Genomic DNA, 21,144 nt, shown 5'->3' on the forward strand with positions numbered 1-21,144 from the left:
CTGAATGATTACCCCAGCTTGTTTCCCAAAGACTGCACAGTGAATTTCCTGACCTGTCAGAGGAGGAAGAGCAACCTTAGACAAGGTTGCAGACAGCAAGATAGCTCCATCATCTGGGAATACAGTGATTCAACATTAGCGTGCCCAATTTCTGATAGTCAGTCTTGCTGAAGCACCTGAAGTGAGTTCCTGAGAGTGAGAAGGAAAGCTTGACAGATTTTGATAAAGTGTACTCTCTCAAAAAAAGAAGCTTCATTGACAAGATAGTTCATTACAGATCCAAGTGACTGTCATGCTCCACTGACAGTTTGAGTGTAGAGGAAGGTCTGCACAACAGATTTCAACAATTTGAAATTAGTCACATGGAACTACTTCAGATGATTACCTTTGTTGTTTCTTAAAAGTCCCTCAAATAATACTGCCATGAAAGTTCATCTGGGAAGTCAACCTATTTCCAACCTGATAATTTCTTAGGTGTGTTGCTTTCTTTGTATTGGGTCACAGCGGAATTTGCAGATGGGCTTAGCTGAACATAGCTTCTGGTTTATTAATTTTCTTACTTGTTTTTCCTAGGAACTACATAAAATTTCCAAACATCTAGATAAGTTCTATCTGTGAATATCTATTTAAGTACACATATAAATGTAAGGGAATGAGAGTCTTTCTATACATGCTATAAAAACAACATACTGAACAAATACATCAGGATCTAACCAGTAATTACTGTTTAAAAAAACCTTAACTGGTATGTTCTTTGTAATTTTATTTTGGTAAGGGGTGCTGAAGGCTTGCACACAGCGCTGAGATGTGCTGAAGTGAACCGTGGGAGGAGAATGGTCCTGTGCTGTGGCCTGAGGATGCCGTGGGGGCATGGCTGAAGTCGCCAAGGTGTTTCTGATGTGTCAGTGAGAGCGGTGTGATATGTCAGGACCAAGAGGAGAAAGAGGGACTCCTGATGTTTTAAGTGTAGGGTTTCCTTTTTTTTGTAGTGTGTGTCCAAGTAGGACAGAAACAAACTGCATTTTGGGGCAAGGCTTAATGAAGCTCCTGACAGCAGGCTTCGGCAGGAGGGGGCTGCCTGTGGGTGCTGTGCTGCTGCCTCTGCTGAAGGAAGTGGAACGCATGTCACTTTTAAGAACAGATTATGCAAAGAAAATTTCCAAATTTATCTTAGAATACTGATCCAGATGGGAAGCTGAACTACAAAGCCTTGAAACTAGCAAAAGGCTGGTGGCTGCGTTGCTTCCCCCGTGACCCTCCAAACAAGATGAGCTGAACTGGGTGGTGTGCCCTACCCTGCTGTGTGTGTCAGGTGGCTCACAGCTGAGGCCACAGGAGCAGACCCTGGAGATAACTCCAACATTAGCCTTGTCATATGCTCATTGTAACAGAGCAGGAGAAAGTATTGATTTCCCACACCACCCCACCCCCCGAGGTAAGTACTTCTTGCTGTGCAGAAGGCTTTGGAATGGTTACTGGTGGCTGCAAGTCCAGCTGGTGGGTATAGGATGAGTGGTTTTGTCTTTGGAATGCGTTTAGGTTTTTTTCAATCCACTCATGTGGATTGAAAAAAAAATAAGGTTTATTAAATATTTTCAGTCAATTAAAAGAGGTGGAAGAAGTGCCTTTGCATTCTGGACACTTGAGAGAGAATTAAAGAGAAGGGAAATAATCAAAGTAGGATTTAAAGTAATATATTTAGCTAGAATTAATACTTATTTTGCTTGTGTATTGAAAAATAGCTAGAGGTGCAGGTGCTTGTGCCACACATCCAGTGTAAATAAATTTAATAAGAATAAAAAATATTATGTGTCTGCATTTTTAAACTGTACTGAAATGAAAATTGGAATTCAGCTCACACAGATTCCAAGTAACATTTTTCATTGAAAAAAAGTTTGTCTTTGGACATTTTCTCTTGTAAGAAGGAAAGAGAATCCTGAATAAATTCTTTTATCCCTGTAATTACCTAAATACAGGTAGATGCACATCCTGATTATTCAATAGTGGCAGAAAATTTAGTGTAAAGTTATGTATTTTTTGCTAATTAATATACTTAATGATAGCCTAACCAAGTGAAGACTTGTTTTAAGAAAATGGTGTTACAGAAATTTAAATAGAAGTATTTTTTTTACATTAACCCATTTTGGGCAGCGGTTTAAAATCAAATAGTCTTTATATTTGAAGCAAAGTTATTGCTCTTAGGGCAGAAATTGTTTTCTTTGTTCTCTCACTTTTCAGTCATTGACATTCAGTATTAACTCATCTGATTGTACTGTAAGTTCAAAGAACATTTAAAGTATTAAGATAAATATTATTTTGCTGTAGTATCTTCTTACTGTTCATATGCTATTCATAAAAATCGGAATACATCTGTGACTAGGGAAGACTTAAGAATTTCTGTTTTACTTGATGGAATTTTATTGTATGGTTTAGAGGTTCTTTTAAGTTTTTTTTCACCTGCATAAAGGTTCGTTGGTTTTAGGATGGTTAATGTTACTGTTAGTGTGTGAGCCATTCTTTTATGGTTTTTGTGCAGTATCAGAATTTCTTCAGGCTGTAATTTTTTTAAACTATTTTTGGATAAAAGGCAGAGGTTTTCTTGTATATTCACAAGGCTGCTCTGCATGCATAACAGGCTGTGTGATCAAAGATACGTTTTCAAAGAGTGCTTTTATTCTGTTGACATATGCATAGACTTCCGTGTGCTGAGGATGTTATTTGAAGGATGTTGCTTGAAGGGTAACTCATGAGACTGTGTAATATCTAATTTTATGAAAGGGAGATGGCTCCTCTTTGTGGTGATGAGTGGTACTGGTTTTTAGAGAAAGCCACGTAGAAAATTTCCATGTAAGGGAGACTGCTGGGGAGAGATTGGCAGCTATGATGTCTTTAACTCAAAATGCTTTCCTTGTAGCTGGGATGATAAAAAAAGAAACCGGTTAACCAACCTGAATTGGTCTGAACTGCAGTTGTGCTAGCTCACAGGGAGATCTTAACTAAATTTTAAAAACCTCTTTATAATACTTCATAAGCTTTTTTACAAAATATGAGATGATACTCGGGTCTGGGTTCTAGTCTGATCTAAAAATTATATTTCGTCATGTAGTGAATTATAAATATACAGGGAAATAATTCAGCTTTCAGATAGTTTGTGCTGAAGAATGAAATGCTGAATGAAATGACACAGGCTGATGTCTGGGTAGAATGTGTGTCTATGTGTGTCTTTTGTACTAGAAGTTTATTTTTCTAGTAGGTTGCCTGGCATTTATAGTACATTGTGTGCATATACATGTAGATAGATACTAGCACCAACCCCTTTTCAATTAAAAGATTTTTAACTCTCTTAGAAATCTGTTGGCTGTAGGCTTACTCATTATTTGTTGGTAATTTCCTATGTGCACTGTAATAACCCCATGGCATTTGATCCTGCATTGAGGATGCTTCAGTTTGCTGCTGTGGCAGGGTTTGTTGTTTCTTTGGGTTTTTTTATTCCCTGATATGGATTTTACTCTGAGAGCTCATTAAATCAGAGGCCAAAACCATGGTTGAAACCAAACCTGGTTTTAGCTCTGATGTGTTCAGGGACCTTGTCTCCTTCAGTGGACTAGGAAGTGTCATTTCTACATTTCCTTACAGTGCCTCATAAAACGGGGTCATCAAATTTAACTCATCTGCGACGTTTCAGAATTCAGTTTCTCTGTGCAGCAGAAGTGGCAGCTTCCTTCACACCTCCCACCCTGCAGCCCCTCTGTGCTGTGTGGGACAGGAGTGCACACTGAACAAACTGCTGTGGGGCGGTTTAACTCGTCTCAGTTTAGGAACAAGTGAGACAATGTTCTTTTGAAAAGTGTGCTTCTTTTCACGTTTAAGGTTGGAAGTTCTGTTAAGTCATGCCAGTTCTCAGCTGGAGGCTTTCTCTTGGCTTCATTTTTATGAGATATTCTACCTAAGAGAAACGTCTCATATTGCATATCTGTTGTGTATCGTTACCCAAGCAAATAAGCTTTGTAAGCTGAGGAAGGAGTCTGCTGAGTTACGGAGCACTGTGTAACAAAATTTAAAAGAACTCAAATTCCAAATTATGTATTTCTTTAATCTTCAAAATTAGTTGTATTTTTGAGAAATAAAAACTAGAATGAAGTTGTTTCAGAAAAGCAGAATAGAAATTCCTGTTGAAGGGCTTCTGTTCACTGCTAAAAAAGAAAGTTGTATTCCACCTTCTGGTAAATGATGCATGGGATTTGTCCCGAGTTAAAAATAGAGAGAATAGAAAGCTTGTTAGCTCTGCTGCGTTGGTAAGTTTAACAAGGCAAATATCGGTGGAGAGGGAGAGCATACCTGCTCAGACTGACCTTATAGTAAAAATAAGTATCATGTCTTCGGTGCTAGGATACCTCTTGGATAGGTCTATTCACAGCAGTAACTCAGAAGTTTTTAAACTTTGTTTTTTTTCTTTTAGTACTGAAAATTAATTCTATATTGGTGAGCAATGCAAAAAGCTTTTGGGCTTGCCAGTAGGAATTGTTAAATTAAAAGGTTATTTCCAGAACACTTGTATCTCATCATCTGAGCACCAGAAGCAATTAAATCTTCACTGTGCTGGAGAGGACTGCCTGGAATGGAAAAGATCAGATATTTTTCAAGATGTTGAAAGGATGGTGATTCTCGGAAAAGACCCATTTAAGAGTAGTTTATGACCGTTGTAGTTATAAACTCACTGCCGTAAAAGGAATGTGCTGTATCTTGGCAGGCTACCAAGTCAGGGAAAATTAAAGTGCAGCTCAGCACGCTATTTTAGTGCATCAGATCTGGGAGGAACAGGAATGGATGGGAGGAAAATCCCAACTGACCTATATTTACTCTCCTTTGGGAAGTATTGCCGGTCATAACTATTGGGAAACAATCTGCAAATGACAGATGTGTGAGCACTTGCAAGGCTGAGACTTGCTGGTTTCTGCCCTTAGCTAAGGATCCTCTTTCGTCCTAGGCTTGGGGACTCCTTACTTGTCTAGTCGCTTCCTCTCCTTGGCCTGTCTCTGCTTTTTCTTGTCTCTTTACAGTTCCACTTTTCCCATTTCATCCATTGCCCACAAGGCTTGCAGTGTCTTGTCTCTACACTAAGGCAATGTCATTCATTTTATACCCCTCCCTAAAAACCAAACCAAAGTCCCTTGAGCAAGGACTCTCTTAAATTTTGTATTACCTAAAGAAGAATCAATTAACGCCCTCCTCCCCCTGTACTCAGTGTAGCACAGAGGTCCTCTTCATCCTTACTGTACGAGGCCATGTCCCTCGGCTGTTCAGAGGGTACCGGTACCACTGCCCTTCTGTGTGCAAATGTTTAGTGGTAAAATAAGAAGAATTCAGCCTTGCAGTTCTCTCCTCCATGGGAGCACGTGCAGAACAGGGAGGCATTAATGCACTTTTCCCCTTCTCCCTTTTTGTGGGGGAGGGGGGAGGGAAACCAACTTCAAAAACCCCTTTGTTTTGATTATCCTCTTATGTCTTGGGCCTTTTTGATTTGGCCCCTGGACACACCTCTGGGCTTGAGTTACACCAGCACACCAGTCTCTTTGTTGCCAAACTGGTTTTTCACTAGCTGGAGAGGGGAGCAATGCAGTCGCCAGTTCAGCATACAGAAAGGGGTATTCCTGTAAGGGGCTGTGAGCTTCCCATCTTTGGCAGCTGATGCTAGAGAGGATGATAGCTCAATTCAGTGATTAAATGAAAATGAAATATAGCTCTTTGTTCTCTGCTCAGTTGTTGTGTTTTTCTTTTATAAGTATAAATCTTTGTTTCTGTTCTGGATAACCATTCTAATATAAGTGCAAGCTCACAGACATATGGAGCCCTACCTCCTTACTTGGCATATTTTTTTCTCAATCAATGAAATTATCTTGAATTGTGTGCAAAGGTTTCAGAGTTGATTTATTTCCCAATATGTTAATGGTTATTTTGTTGGAAAGATGATCACTTTAGCCTGCATGATAATCTGAAATCTACTGTGGGAATCTCATCTGTCTTGGATGGAGGAGCAAAGTGTGGGTAATAAAGCTCAGACTGCACTCCTAAAAGATCTCCTGATTCACCTCAGCGGGAAACTTGTACACTCAGGATGGAATATGGAGGGTGGCTAGTTCCTGAGGCTTTGCTTGTCACTGCGTATCACAGAGTGGGACTCAGGGTGAGCAGGTGAGAATATGCATTCCCACTACAGGGAGAGCAATGCTTCCATGCTGTGTGATCCTTCCTCATCTTCTTTTCCTGACTTCTTGTATTTTTTTGTCTGATCTCAACCTTTAGGTTTTTCTTCTTTCTCCTCTATTCCACCTGTTAATATGCTGAATGTAGAAGATACTGCTATTTAAGCTTCTCAGCTAGAATATGAAAAAAATACATCAGTAACATTAATAGGCTGGCCCGTATTACCCCATTTCACAGGAGAAGAAAGAGGTCTGGCCTGTGGGCACCATGAGGAAGCCGTGGGACCCGGGAGGGCCTCCAGCACCTCTCGAGCTGTATCAGCTGCAGTGCGTGCTGTGTTTGGTGTGTCCAGGCAGGCATGCACCCACCTCCAGCCCTGCTTGCCCTGCAGGTGCAAGGACAACCATGATAGTTTGTGTTATGAAACATTGAATATACTCCTCATTTAAACACTTTTCTGTTTCCTCTGCAAATGATCATTCCTGTAAGGGCCATTAAAACATCTGTAGCAGGTTCTGACAGTATCCTAAAACGTATGTTAGCCAAATTAATATTTGAAAATCTGTTACGTGTTAGACTGTGTGTTCAGTGTTGCAGAAGGGTGTGTATCTTAGGTTTGAGTTTCTATGATAAATACACTCAGTTGCTACAGGAAAGGTTTAAAAACAAAGTCCAGCAAAAGATAATATGTAAAATTCAAGAAAGCAAAAAGATTTTGAACTTCACTGTTCAGGCTCCTTTCTGATGGTGGTACTAACTTCAAGTTCAAAGCTTGAGGTTTCCTGAGTTTCCACTCAAATATTACAAGGTATGGCAGTAATTACCTCTTTTAGCAGGGCACAATGTAAACTTCCTAAAGGTAGACTGGGTTGCCATTCAGTCTACATTTGCACATTCCAGCACAAACAGCTAAGGAGAACTTGCTTTAACTGAGAGTGTTAAAAGTGAAGTGGGAATTCAGGTCTAATACTTCTGATTTCTGTGGCTGTAACTGAGAAGCTAGTATTGTATGAGGGGAGGAAAAAGAATATGCAGACAAGCATGCAAGTGGAAATACTACAGTACTTTTGTAGACCTGTAAGGCTGACACGATTAGTTTCTTTCAGAATGTTCTATGCCTCTTCAATAAGTGTTTGAGAAGCTTATATTTATAATTATCTTGGTGATGTTTTGCTGCATGTTGTTAGCTGTTAATGATGAGAATACTTTACTCTTATCAGACAGTGAGCTTTTGTGAGGTATTTTAATAGCAAATCACAAACTTGTGAAGGCACCTGGTTTGCATTATCAGTGGATGTACAAGCACATGAAAATCCAGAGCATAAAATCTCTCTTTAAAGGTGAATTTCCAAAGGTTTTGTTAATTATCTTTACAATTTTGTGCTGAGTGCTTCAAATACAGTACAATGCATTGAAGCATGCAGCTGTCTAAAAATATAATTATAAAGCACAAATACATATTCACAGGATGTATGCTTTTTTTGAGGGCTGAAGGCTGCCTCCCCATGGTTCTAGCAGGCTGTTGGGAGGCCGGGACAGAAAGGTTATGAGAATACTTCGTGCGCTGCAGTGGGTGCAAGTTTCAGGATCAGAGGTCTTCTTGGATTGGAAGGGGGAACTGGAATTCTTCCCTTCTCCTTTCTTTGATAAATAACTGGCAGTCCTCATCCCCCTGCTGAAATGTTTTCCTGTGTTCTAGTCTCCTGCCCCAGCTGGCAGCTTGGTGATGGTTATTGGATCAGACCCTATTTAAACATCTCCTTATAAGCTATTAAACATTGCCTTTATCCCCACCTTAGCACACACCAAGACAAACCTAAGACATTTACCACAAACAGCAAAGTCCCTAAAAAATACCAAGTGCAACGTGAGGAGCAGGAGAGACCAAGGGCTTTGGAATTAGCAGAGGATGTGTTAAGGGAAAATGACTAGAGAGTAAATAACTGTTTAGACACAGAGATCCATGATATACTGAAATATTTGCTCACGTGGTTCTCTCTAGGCTGCACTTCTTGTTCCTGCAGTGCCCGGTGGTTGCTCTGTTCTGTCTGCTGAGTCTGACTGGCAGCAGCTTTAGGTGAGCAAAAGCCAAATAAATAAAAAAAATCCAAATGCTGAGCTGGGAGAAAAAAAAAAGTATATATTAAATATTCCACTAAGCTTTATCAGTGAAACATTTGGTTATAATTTGATCTATGTCAGAATAAATAAATACATAAAACCTTTGCAAAACAACTGTTTGAACTTACTGCTGGACTGGAGAAACTTAACAAACAAATATTGATTAAAATTAAACTGTTAATGTAACACTTCAGTATAGCAGACTCACAGGTCTTTACTGTCTTCTAACTTCTGGTTGTTTGGGTTTCTCCAGTGTGGCAATATTTTTGCTCTTTGCTTTTTCCAGTGACACAGAAATTCCTGACAAGAGCATGGCGCTCTGGCTACTGTGTATCTATCTCTAATTGTTTCCTGCCCTTCAAATGGGGTCAGAGACTTGGGGGTGGGGGGAGGAAATTGAAAAAAAAAAAGTTGAAGCCTCACACTACTAAGGTCTCATTATTGGGGCAAGAAAAAAAAGATGGTTCCCTTAAGAATGTGTGGGGTGTTTTTACTTACTTGTAGAGGGCTAAAACTTCACATTTTTCTTGTGAGAGCTGGGATTCTTGTGTAATTTTAGGAGTTCTAGACCTGAGTTGTCAGGAAAAACACTGACTATGGAAAAACTTAAACCAGTAATGTTATCAGCTCCTGAGATTCTTGGTGTTTCCCTTACAACTTCTAAAAGCAACATGTGATGATACCAGAATTTAATCTCTCAAGTTGTCCCTCTTCCAAAGAAACTTCTCTACTTGCAGCCAGAGGTTGAGAAAACATAACCTGAGTACATACAGAGTTCTTAATTTCTGAAGGACAAATTTGATAGACCCCCTACATTACTTTTAATGAATCACATTTCTTGTGATTTCTGAACATTTGCAATTGGCAATATAGAAGCTCTTGAAAGCTGGCAGTACTTCATCATATGCCAACATTAGGTTATCAGCATCCTAAAAGGAAGGCTTATCCTGGAGTTAAAATGTGTATTGTCCTAGCAAAAGGCTCCCGAAGCCCACCTAATGAATGACAGTTACTGCTGTATTTGTATGCTCTATATTTATAAGATTTACAAGCTATCTCTCAGCATAGTGTCCATCTTACAAGAGCCAGACAGATGAAAGATCCACACTGGCCCATGTTGTGCCAGGTTAAAGAGTTTAGTGGAGTGAAAGGGCTCCAAGAGGTCGCAGCGGTCTCCTGGGTTTTGCAGGCAGCGCAGCAAGCAGCACGTTTCAAAAAAACTGTGGCCCACCAAACAACAAAAACAAGATGTCACATAAAAAACCATCATCCCCTCCTCTGGATTGTGAGTTTTGCTCAGATGTCTTCGTGGAGCATCTATCCCGCCATAAAAGTGGCCTGTTGCAGTGCTGTAATAAAGGTGGTGGTGGGGTGACAGGTCTGCGTGGTGGGGGTGCAACGCTGCAGTACTCGCCATGGCTCAAGCACAGGACAGTTGCATTAGCATGGTGCCATCCCCCAGGCCGCTTGGCCCCAGCACTGGTGAGGTGGGCTGCTGTGCCAGCCCAGATAGGTTCCCTCCAGGCTGAGGCCAGCGCCTCCAGCACCAGCATGGGGTCTTTGCTTAACCTGGAAAGGTCTGGGTGTGCACGGTACGGGAATTTGAACCACCCGCAGTGGTATTTCCAGGATGGTGTTTTCTTCCCATGTTTCTTGTTTTGCTTTGTCTGTCACCGTTCGAGAAATCTGAGACACAAACGGTTGCAGGCTGTGGCCAAGCTTGCACCCGCTGCAGGAGGAGCTGAGGAGAGAGCTTAGCCCGTCACAGCAATGTTACCGTCATTCATCCCCAGCCTGCTCTCTGGAACGGGCGGGCAGGGGTGAAGCCCTTCCACACCAAGTGTGCTAACTGCGTTGCGTTTGGCTTTGCGCTCTGTGTGGGTTCCTCAGGCGCGGTGCTCACCCGGGCCGGTGGGCTCCCGCTGCGGGGCTTCGCGTGCGTGCGGGGCTTGGCACCCGAGGGCCCCTCCTGCGCCAAACTACCGGGCATTGCTGCAACGTACCGAGCAAATGAAAATAGCGATCAAAATGTCAGCAATAAAAGAATAAAGTATGTTAACTGCAATAAAGTACTTTCATGAACGCTCAGTTATATTTTATTGGGCTTTTAGGACTTATATATCCTCCGAGCCTTTATGAATCCTTGAGACTAAATAAGAACATTTCGGTGAACGCTGAAATACTCGGCATTTTCAAGAGGTCAGGATCTATTTTATAATCCTCGGGAATTTCAGGTAATTTCCTTTAAACTGTTTACACTTGAGGGAGCCGGGGTGCGGAGGGAGGAGAGCAGGGAGGTCAGCCCGGCACCGGGGAGGGGGCGGCAGCTGGGCCGCCGGAGCCACCAGGGGAAGGTGGCGGGGCGTGTCGCGCCACCTCTGTGCCGTGCTGGCGGGTGCCTGCCCCTGCCGCCGCCGGGGGCTTCCTGACGGCGCCGGGGGGTTGTATGGCCGGGGGCGGCAGAGACCTGGCCGCCTAGGGTCGGTGTGCCCGCTCCCCCTCCCGCGGCGTGCGGGCCTGCGGAATGGCCCTCGGTGCTGCGGCTCTGAAACGCCCGCTCCCGAAAGCCACGCTGCTGAGCGTTTCGCCGGAGCCCGGCGCTCACGAAGCCCCGCGAGCGGCCTGTGGCCCGGGTGTAATGGCGGCCGGGGGCAGCCGCCGCCTAACGGCGGGGCCGCGGCGGGGGCCGAGCGGTGCCGGGCCGGGGCCGCCAGGCGGCGCCGCTCTGCGCGGGCAGGGGGCGGGGCGTCCGGGGCCGCTGCTGGCGCCGCGCGGAGAGGGGCGCGGGCAGCGCCGGTGCGAGCGTGTGGCGGGGCCGCATGCAGCCCTCTGGTCTTTTATTAGCCGTCGGTCTGCTCGGGAGGCGGTTTGTCCTTTTTTCTTTTCTAAGCAGCTCCGCAGCCACTCGTGACAAGGACATGTGTGTGCCTGTGCAGCGGCCCTCCCGGGCTGCCCGCCGTGCGGCGCCCGCGCCCCGTTGCCGCCGTCGCGCCGCACAGAGGCGCTTGGGGGTCGTAGCGGCTTCGGTTGGGATAGGGCAGAGTTCAGGCACGTTAACCGGGCGCGTTCCCGTCACATGCGCTGGTCTGGCCATACGTGCGGCTGGGGCTGGGGGCTGGGGCTGGCTGTGCGGGCAGAGGCCGTGGTCAGCTTCCCCCCGGCGGTGGGGCGGCCCGGGGGGAGCCCCTGCCCTGGGCCACGGCGGGACCCGCACCCCGCAGCGCCGCTGCTGCCACACGGGCACCTGGGAGGAGAGGGGAGCCGGGCACCGCAGCTCAGCAGCCTGCTGGGGCCCGATCCTGCTTTCAGCAGAACCGCTGGGACTTCGGTGGGGGCTGGCTCTCGTCCCCGATGTCACGTAATCTTCTGATGCGCGCTGCGGCTATGAGTGACCGGGCTTTAACGCAGCTGCGTTGCCTCTTTCCCGCCGCAGGGTGAATGAAGCAGTTAGTATTCATGCGTTACATCCTTCTAAAAGAAAATCTCGCGGCTGCCATCTCTCTGTTTGCTATATTTAAACTGCCCGGAAAATTGTTTAAATATATCTCATGGACAGTTTACAATGCGAATTATTTCCTGTCTTTAAAAAATTAAAAAAAAAAAAAAAAAAAGTCATGGTTTTAAGATATCTGGCAAGTTTATTGCAATGAAATGTCACGTTCCTCAAACAAGCAATTTTTAGCAATGACTGGTTTCCAGCATTCACCATTCAGAAATGTTATGGTGTGTGATTTTGTTTTAAATAACATAAACAGAAAAGGCCTGCACGTTTGAGCTGCCTGACATTCCTGGGTGTTCAAAGCGGGATTCCTGCTATCTAGGTGAGGCCCTGAGGTTTCTCCCTTAGTATCTCTGCGCTAGTGACCACTTAGGTTGTACCCCGAGTTGCTCTCAGTTGGGCATCTAAAGCAGCTGTTGGGAATGCCCCCTATAAGAATGCCCCTTCCCACTCACTTGGTAGCATAGAAAGTTGTTTCACTGAATATTATGTAATAGATACCAAAATGTTATGGGGGAGGGTATCGGAAATGTGCTAAATGTACTAACTGCATTTAGAATTGTGCTCCCATGTGGTGGTCTCATAAAATTGTAAGCATTGTTTTTTTCTGTGAATGTATCTTAACATTTTTGATGTTTTAATTTGTTCTCATTTTTTTTTCTTTTTTTTTTTTTCTTTTTCTTCCCTACTCAGCTCTTGCCCCTGTTCTTTGCCTCTGGTTTTGTTGGTGAGGATATCACAGTGATGTCTGCATTCAACCTGCTGCATTTGGTGACAAAGAGCCAGCCAGTGGCCCTGCGAGCCTGTGGGCTTCCCTCAGGTTGAATGGGTGCTGCTTGTTGTGTCATGCGTAATGAAGGCCCTTTTAGGAATGGGTGTCTCTGCTGCAGGAAACGGTGTGCTGTGGGCTGCTCTGGTTTGTTTAAATTTACCTTTGAACCAGAAGTTTGTTTGCTTTTTTTTTTTTTTTTTTTGTGAAAGTCACTGGGTTGAGAGGGTTTTCACGGCTGAGATTTTAGGATGCTTGGAAATGCTGTCTGACTTGTCCAACTATTCTCTCTTAAATTTTACGTTACTTTCCTTGTTCTTGACAAAAGTAGTGGAATTAAACTGAATATTATTTATTACATGGAATTTACAATTTTTTTAAAAGATGCATAAAAGAATTTAGCATATTGATTGCTATTAAATCACAGGACTTAAAAATATTTTCAGAAATCTTTAGCAGTATACTATAGTTACACTCCATGTGTCCCTTTTTACATTTTTATTATAAATCAAATATGTTGCACTGAAAATTATGTACAAAAAGTGTGCAGAATTTAAAACTTAATTCTTTAATTCCTCTGACAGCATATTCTTTAGTTATATGACACTTGTCTAAATAAATAAATGGAAACATGCTATGTAATGCCCAGATGCAGCTGCACTTTTCATGTAGCGTCCTGGTTCAACTATTAGGTCTGTGAAGGGTGCCGTAAGACCCCATGTTGCTGAAGTGGTGGTATCATGAAAACCTTGAACCTCAGTATTTTGTGTTTCACTTAAACAGCAACAGTATCTTTAATGTCTGCACAATAATATCAGTGTACATAGTTAGGTGGGAGAAAATAAAAGCTGCACTGAGCTGATTTTGAATGTTACTGGGAATTTTCTTGACACCCAAAGAAAAAAGATACAATCCTAGCTAATCAGTATTTGAAGCATCAGAAAAGAACCAGCTTGGGTGTTTGTACTACACTCACAACTGGTTCATATAGGCACAAAAGGTTACGAGCACTTTTTCCCAGAGCTGGACTTAACAAGCATATGGAGGTGATGTTTTAAAGATTTTTTTTTTTTAGTGATGAGACATCAGCTTTCAAGCTGATGGATTTTTCTAAAGCTGATTACACTTTATTTGAACTAAATGTGAGTCCAGTTTTTACAGCATTTGTGTTCTGTTTCCCCGCACATGTGCACAAAACTCCCATTAACTTAGATAGAAGCTGCAAACGCATATTGAGGAAGAGAGAGAATAGCGCACATTGTGTCAGCCTGACCTTGGTTTCCTGTTGTATTGCTGCTAAGCCAGATTTAAAATCCTAAAAATACAGGGCAAGCAAATTTCCTTAGCCCTCATTATGCACTTTTTGACGTGCGCTCGTATGGCTGGTGTGTACCTTAAAGTGGGGGCACTCGGTCTTCTGGCCATTTTGTTCCTGCTCTGAAAAGATCTCACAGTTGGTCAGCTGTAAACGCAGTCAGTCTGTGGGAGGTTTTGCTGTTACGTACATGTTGCAAAACATTACATTAGCTATTTTGTCAGATTGTTTTCCTGGCATAATCCAGTACTCACATTTTGGAATAAAAAGCTCGCAACACTACTGTTTATTTCTGTCCCTTTGATCCATAACTATGCAAACATTAATAGATTAAGTTCCACTGGCTGGCTACTTTATAGATATATATAGGGAGAGATATGTAGGTATTTATATATAATAAAACCAAACTCATTTGCTAACAGTGGAATAATATACAATCACATATCTCACATATTTTAACCATAATCTAAATTTCCCAGATGCTTATAAATTAACATAGTCTTGCTTTGCCTTTGGTTTGGTTTTTTGTGTGTGGTGTATTGATAGGGTTGCAAGTAAATAGTATATAGCATGTATCAAATTATACATGGGAACGAGGTCTAGAGCCAGCATCTGTTTAAACGCCCCAAATGCACTGTGACTTTAACTTTTCAATATACGGAAAACACCCCGAGTTTTCGTGTTTTTGTTTTTATAACATAACACTTTGAGTTAGGACCTTTCCCATCACCCACTCTGTGTGAACTGGAGCTCTGCAACCATGCCGCTATGTTGTGTGCCCACCGAGTCTGGAATGCTGTGCAGTTTGGTCTCCTAATTCAGTGGCAAACTCCATACAGAAGGAGACTTTCTAACCTTCTGGAACCCCTACCCGCTCAGCATAAGGGAACAAAGTGCTGGCAGAGCTGTAAATTGGGCTTTCAGTTTTACACTCTGTGCAGTTAAATATTTGCAGGACAAGGACTTGAATGAAAGTATCTTTTCAATTTCTGTGCTTGGAATAGTACTTCCTGTAAAGAACAAAGTAATAGAATGCAATATTTACTTTATATTTAATATAAAGTTGTAGATCAGAAATAAGTGATTTTTTTTCCCTAAAAAAAGTTAAATGAACGAAGTAATGTTAGGAAGTATCTTGGAATAGAGGCAACCTTCTTTGAAACACTTTTTATAAGCACGTTTGAGTTACACTGGATCAGTTGTGCCAGTAAAGTGTTTTTACTTGCTCTTTTTCTGTTTGTATATTAGTACCTGGAGTGCAGATCTATTCTCCCAAATTGTATTTTTAAAATAATTTTTTGTCTGAAGTTAGGACTAAGCGTTTCAATATGTGCAAACCTAGGCATGGTTTGCCCATAACATTTTTTTATAGCCGACATGGTGAAGTCGGAGTATGAGCAGGCACTCCCGGTAGATGGCACTAACCATATGCTGTTTTGCACGCCTAGCACTATATGAAAAGCTTCCCATTTAGGAGTCATTCATGCACAAAATACATCCTGAGACCTTATGAACATTTACAAGTATTTTAAGAAAAGCATAAGCATTGGTAGAAATCACATCAACATGTGCTCGTATGCAAACTACCTTCACATTGATTCAAGGTTTCTTCATTACCAGTAATGGTAACAGCTCCGTTGTGTCTCTCACGTGATGTAGAAGTGTTGCTTGTTGAACCCACTTTATTGGAGTTGAATGCTCTAAATTTCTTTGGAAATGTAGGATGTACACAGCACCTGCCAGGATTTAGTTCAGAGAAATTAAATCTTTTAAAAAAAACCAAACCAAAACCACAACAAAACCCCCCCAAACTTTTAATGTAAAAACTACTTCAGCTGCTTCAGTGCATACCAACAAGTAACTGATACAAGTAACGATTACACAGATTCCATGTACATATGTTTTCTGTAGCAGACCACCAAGCTGTAAAGTAAAAAAATAGCTGATTTTGCTTTGCTGTGTCTTTTAATTATTACGGGTTCTCATTTCTTAAGAAAATCCTGTATTTCTTTAACACTTTGAATGTTGTGCTGCTTACATCACATTTTTTGCATGAGATGATCTGCCTTTTCCTCTCCTGTAGATCAAAGAAAATTATGGTGCTTATAAAATTAGAGTAAAAGTAATGATGAAGAAATTACAGGGGTAGACTTAAGGTTTGTTTTTTTTTCCTGTATGAAATAATAAAGTCCTAGGTAATATTAAATTGTTGCAAAGTGTTTAATTACCAAAATAACTACTAGTAGGAAAACATACTTTTCTAGGATTAAACTACAATACATCTGTATTAAGATGGTGCTGGGCATATGGTGTAAGTCTTCATTAAGTAAATATCTATAACTGTAGTATAGTTTCTCAAAATTTGTTTTATTAAATCCATGTTAATTCCAAGTTTCAGTATAATGTCTTTTCATATATTTGAAAGGAAAGTTAGTGAACAGAAAATTACTGGGTCTCAAAATTGGATTTTTAGTAGTAATCTGTTAACATAAAGGATTGCTTTTAGGAGCAGATCTCACAAACAGTTATATACATGAGTTATTCATATGCATTTGTCCCCCTGAACTCTCAGACTGCTCGTGTCAGTGAAATTATCTGTGTGTGTAGTGTTTGTGAGATCTGGCTTTAACAAAGAGAAGTCTAGAAAAGAACTTAGTCTCATGTGTTCAAAGTATGGTAGTTGGTGTCAAATTTTGTGTGACTTGAGTATGTCTAAATGTTTCATATTGTATGTTTCTGTGTTCAGAAATACAATTTCCATAATGTATGTTATAACTTTCTTATAGCTTCCTGTAGTGTGTATCACCAAAGACATACTGTTACAGATACCTGTTCACATGGTCTGAAGGAAAATAAAAGTAAGACTGATATGTTGTGTAGCAAAAACCACCAGTATGGCTATGGTTAAATGCCTGTAATTTGCCTTATAAGTCCCTTTTTTCTGGGGTTTATATCTTGAACATAAAAATTTGCTCTGGGTTTAAATATGTCAAACAAGGTCTCAGCTGGATGTACTTCTTCCTCAGAACTGGCTGAGGGGCAAAAATTAAAACTAATTTCTATGAACCTAAAGTTTTTTAAAAAGCTTAAAAAGTTTTTAAAAATCCAAATACCAATTTGGAACATAAATAAATTTTTAAATTTAAAATACACTCTTACAAATTACCTAGTTTACTACCTCCCAACAGTTACAAGGAATTCGATAAATGCTTGAAAAGAGTCTTGAAAACAAGCACTGTGTGAGCACAACAGCAAATAGCATGTGAAGCTGTTCAGGTGTCATTATTATATAAATGTCTGTGTGTATGTCTGCCTCCTAGTCATGTAGTAGAATGCTGTATTATCATAGTGGAGCATAACATTATCATATTTTTGGAATGGCTTCAAAATGGGTTTTAAAAATTACCTTTGTATATATCTGTCTTAACGGGAGTATATTCAATGTTATTCTGTATTTACAAATGTTTCTTTTGTACACTACTATTTAGTCTAGAATGTCCTATTTAATACAGTTTAGAATGAAATTTATTTGTATATATCTTATCAGGAATAATACTCTTGTTGTCTCTGATGCTTACAAAACTTGGGATCATAAAGAAGACCAGAAACTCTTTGTTAATATATCCTTTTTGTTTGCACCCTAGGGTTTGTACCCTGTTTTTTCCCCCTTCTTAGCTCCTCATTCTGGTGGAATTTTGCACTCTCTCTCTGCTCACATGACAGAAGGCGCTTGTCTCTGCCTCATCTGGGTGGAGGCTCCTCAGTGATCTGGCACTGAGTAGCACAGGGATGATGAGATGTTTCTTGTGCTCCCAGACTATGCACAGAGCCAGTTCCTTAATGTGTTCCCTGATGGATCTCTTAAGGTTATTTGCATTCCCTTCCTGCTCCCATAAAGGACCCACCACAAGCCGTTTCTATCCTTCTTGCAGGAATGTTTTAATTCTGGGAGCTCATAAATTTCCTGTGCCCTCTGCAGCTCAGGCTTACTGCATTTTTTGCTTAGTTGTGTATGGAAAAGATGAAGGTTCAGCACTGACAGTGTTTCTGTCTTTTAAAGTCTTCTGTGAAAAGCTACTTTTTTGGGGTTTGGACTGACTGTTTATAACAGGAGGTCTGAGAAGTCCTTTAAGGTCTGCCTTCACTGTTTTCCCTTCAAAGCAACCCTAGGCTTTGTCCTTTGAGGAATACATGATGAAGGTTGCAGAGAAGAATGTGATGTAAAGGAGGAATGATAGCCCACAAAAGGGAAGGAGATCGTATGTATTGCTAAGCTGAGGGAGGGCAAGCAAGAAAAGGTGCAAGGTGGGAATGTGTACCCTAAAGTCAGTAAGAGTATGTTGGGAAGTGATGGAGGAGATGATCCAGGGGGTCACTTAGGGGGTGTATAAGCCTGGAATTTGATGGTACATTGAGTGAGTCTAGAGTGTGGACTGGGCACCAGAAACACAAACATGACCGTAACATAGCTGTTAGGTTAACCACAGGTTGCTACAGCACAGATCGTGAGCTGGGGGGAAATTCCAGGAATTGTGTTCCAGAGATGGCTAAGAAGCAGAAAATTTTTGTTCTTAGTTACAAGCTAAACATGTGTCTCATTTCATGATTTCCTTCGAAAGAAGCTCTGTTGGGAAGGGGTGCATGCCTCGGGTATGAAGGTGCCCCCTGCTCCAGCTGGAGGAGAGGTTCCTGTGGAATGGTAGCTGCTGGCAGCTTTGTGCACTGCAGGCTCCTGCTCAATGCTCTGGCCCAGGTCAAGGAGTCCCAAGGAGGGCAGAGTGGGGAGGGGCTCGATCGAGTCCTCTTTAAAGCCCTTTTATAGGGCTTGACCCCATCTTCCTGACCCATAAAGCATGGCTGACTTTCACAGAAGCACAAGGAAGTCCAGAAGGCCCGCTAGGGAAAGAAGTTGGCAGTTACTAACCTTTTTGGCCATTTCTCTGCCATAAGTCCTGAAGCAGGTTGAGAGGGGAGGGGGGGCTACAGTGTATTCCATGGTGGCCACGGCTGGAGCACAGCATGTTCCAGCTGTTCCTGTCCTCATGCTGGGTATGCCCCTCAGTGCTTGGAGATGTGGGATGAAAGGCCATGGAGCAGTCTGTGCCTGCTTGTGTCTTTGCTAAAAGGGTTCCTGAGCAGCTGGAGACAGACCAAGTTTTGCAGGGGGCCAGATCGGGGCTGTTGTGGGGAACGGGAGAAGAAAGACCTCCTCCCACCCTGCTCCTTTCCTCTACCCCCATCCTAAGTATAGATTGCGGCACCTTGATTCTTGAAACGCAGTGCTCATTTCGCAGGCCACACATCACTATTGTGGAGGAAGCAGCAGGAGGATTTAGCAACAGCCTGAATGCCACAGTAGGCTACATACCACTGTGGTAACTGCTGGCAAATACTGACTTTTTAATTGTTTCTGCTGCAGGGTTAAATCTTTATTAAAGCAGTGTGAATAAACTTATTTTGACGGCTTACTGAAGTATTTAAAATGCAAAAGGTAGCATAAAGCACTCATTAAATTCAGCTTAATTCTGCTGTTAATAAAATGCCTTTCCGTATGTTGTGCACTCTTTTATTGATTCTGACAGAAATCTACTGACCAGATACAGAGTGCTCAGTGTCTCTGCATTTCTTGTTTTTAATTTATACAAATGTAGTGCCTGTGAAAGGTGCTAGGATCATATAAGCAAAACAAAACTCCCTGTATCAGTTAGGGGAGAGAGGAAGAGAAATCCATCATCATAAATGTTCCCCCCTCCACCGCTGTACCAATAGATCTTGATCTTGTCTTCCTGGTTTGCATCTGAGAGTAAGGCAAATAGGTCAGCTGCCCCATGCACTCTGTCTTTGGCCATCTCAGCAGAAAGGGTAATAAAAGTGGCAGTTTATAACATAATGAGCTTTTGCTCCACTTAATTAAAGGTGCTTCTATTCACCAACCTCTGCTGAGCAGCCACATGCTGCCGTTGCTGTAGTACTGGTGAAGATGATAGCTCAAAGCCCCAGGGGAAGCTGTCTTCACCTCCACCAGCCAGCACAGGGTCATGGTGGAGTCCTCAGTGGTTATAATTTGGAAAGGCTGTGAGACCGAGATTGTGGTTGGTAGTGACATTTATTTATTAACATGAGATAAGGAAGTAAAGTAGACATCCCTGGGGAGGACAAACGGAGCTGCTTTTCTTTCCCCCTTCCCCACTATGCAAAACACTTCAGTCTTTTGTTAAGTGTTTTTTACATTCACGGGGAGGGGAGGCAGGTTCAGATTTCTTTTCCAGGGAATGTCTCTTTGGCTTGTGTGGCTACCTTGGCCATGTAACCTGCTGCAAAGACGCTTGCAGACCTGCAGAAGCAACAAGGCAGCTTCTGTTCCCATAGATGCTCCCTGTCCCAGGACCACTGGCGTTCCAGTACTACTTTCTTTGAAAAGAAAATGAGTGCATAGAGGAGATGCGTTAGTTGGGAGTTCGGGGGATATTTTTTTAACGCTTGAGAAATTTGCTGTCTTACACGGGAGATCTCTGACAGTGACTTAGAATACATACATTTATATAAAACATGAGCCATGCTAATGACCAGATGGAAAAAATAAACCTGACGGCTCTGTTCCTTGATTGCATGGGAAACTTACAAATTTGCGAAGGGGCTTGCCCTTTGCTTGTGGCCATGTGACACTCCTGAGTGCTAAGTAAATATTTCTTTTTAAACACAGTTTATTTTGAGGCATTGTTCTTTTAAGACAGTATTTGACCCAAAATTGTAACTGTTGTCCTCATACCTGACTTTTGGATTTTTAATGCAAAATATAGTGGAAATGGTCTTCACTCCATTACTCCCAACGCTTGCATGAAACTGTGAATGGTATTTCAACAATGGGTGGGAGTTAGCTACCTACAGCAAGAAAGCAAAGGAGACATCCCTCAGAGAAGAAACACAGATCTGTTTTTGAATGTGTAAAACTTTTACAGTGTTTTTTTAGTGATGAAGTTTGGATTTTATTTAAACTTGACCCCCCAACATTTCAGAGTTCTTTTCACCATCTATCCTAGTCAGCAGCATGCTTAGGTAATTTAAAATGGCTTGTGATGGGATTGAAAAAAAAATCTATCACGTCAAATACAGGTTTTGTAAAACAGTCTTTTTCAAGTTACAAGCTAATAGAACTGTTTGCATCAATTTGAATTTTTGAGAGTTGTTCTTTTTTAGACTAGAGGGACAGTTCCTGGCTTGTTTGCAGTGAGAGGA

At 42.0% G+C, this 21,144-nt stretch overlaps 1 protein-coding gene across 5 annotated transcripts in view; it reads left to right on the plus strand.

Moving 5' to 3' along the window:
• MSRB3 (methionine sulfoxide reductase B3) overlaps positions 1–21,144 on the plus strand; it is an 86,383-nt gene that overhangs the window by 6,966 nt on the left and 58,273 nt on the right. The window contains exons 1-3 of one of the 5 annotated variants that reach the window (XM_040596140.1): positions 6,130–6,192; positions 10,437–10,559; positions 12,518–12,644. In XM_040596140.1, the coding sequence (XP_040452074.1) occupies positions 12,569–12,644 (76 nt within the window). In that variant the 5' untranslated portion in view covers positions 6,130–6,192; positions 10,437–10,559; positions 12,518–12,568. Of the gene's footprint in view, positions 1–6,129; positions 6,193–8,212; positions 8,282–10,436; positions 10,560–12,517; positions 12,645–21,144 lie in introns of those variants that run through there. The other 4 variants (XM_040596138.1, XM_040596139.1, XM_040596137.1 and 1 more) reach the window with 4 other exon arrangements.

Source organism: Falco naumanni, chromosome 5 (assembly GCF_017639655.2).
Source record: "Falco naumanni isolate bFalNau1 chromosome 5, bFalNau1.pat, whole genome shotgun sequence".
Lineage (NCBI taxonomy): Eukaryota > Metazoa > Chordata > Aves > Falconiformes > Falconidae > Falco > Falco naumanni.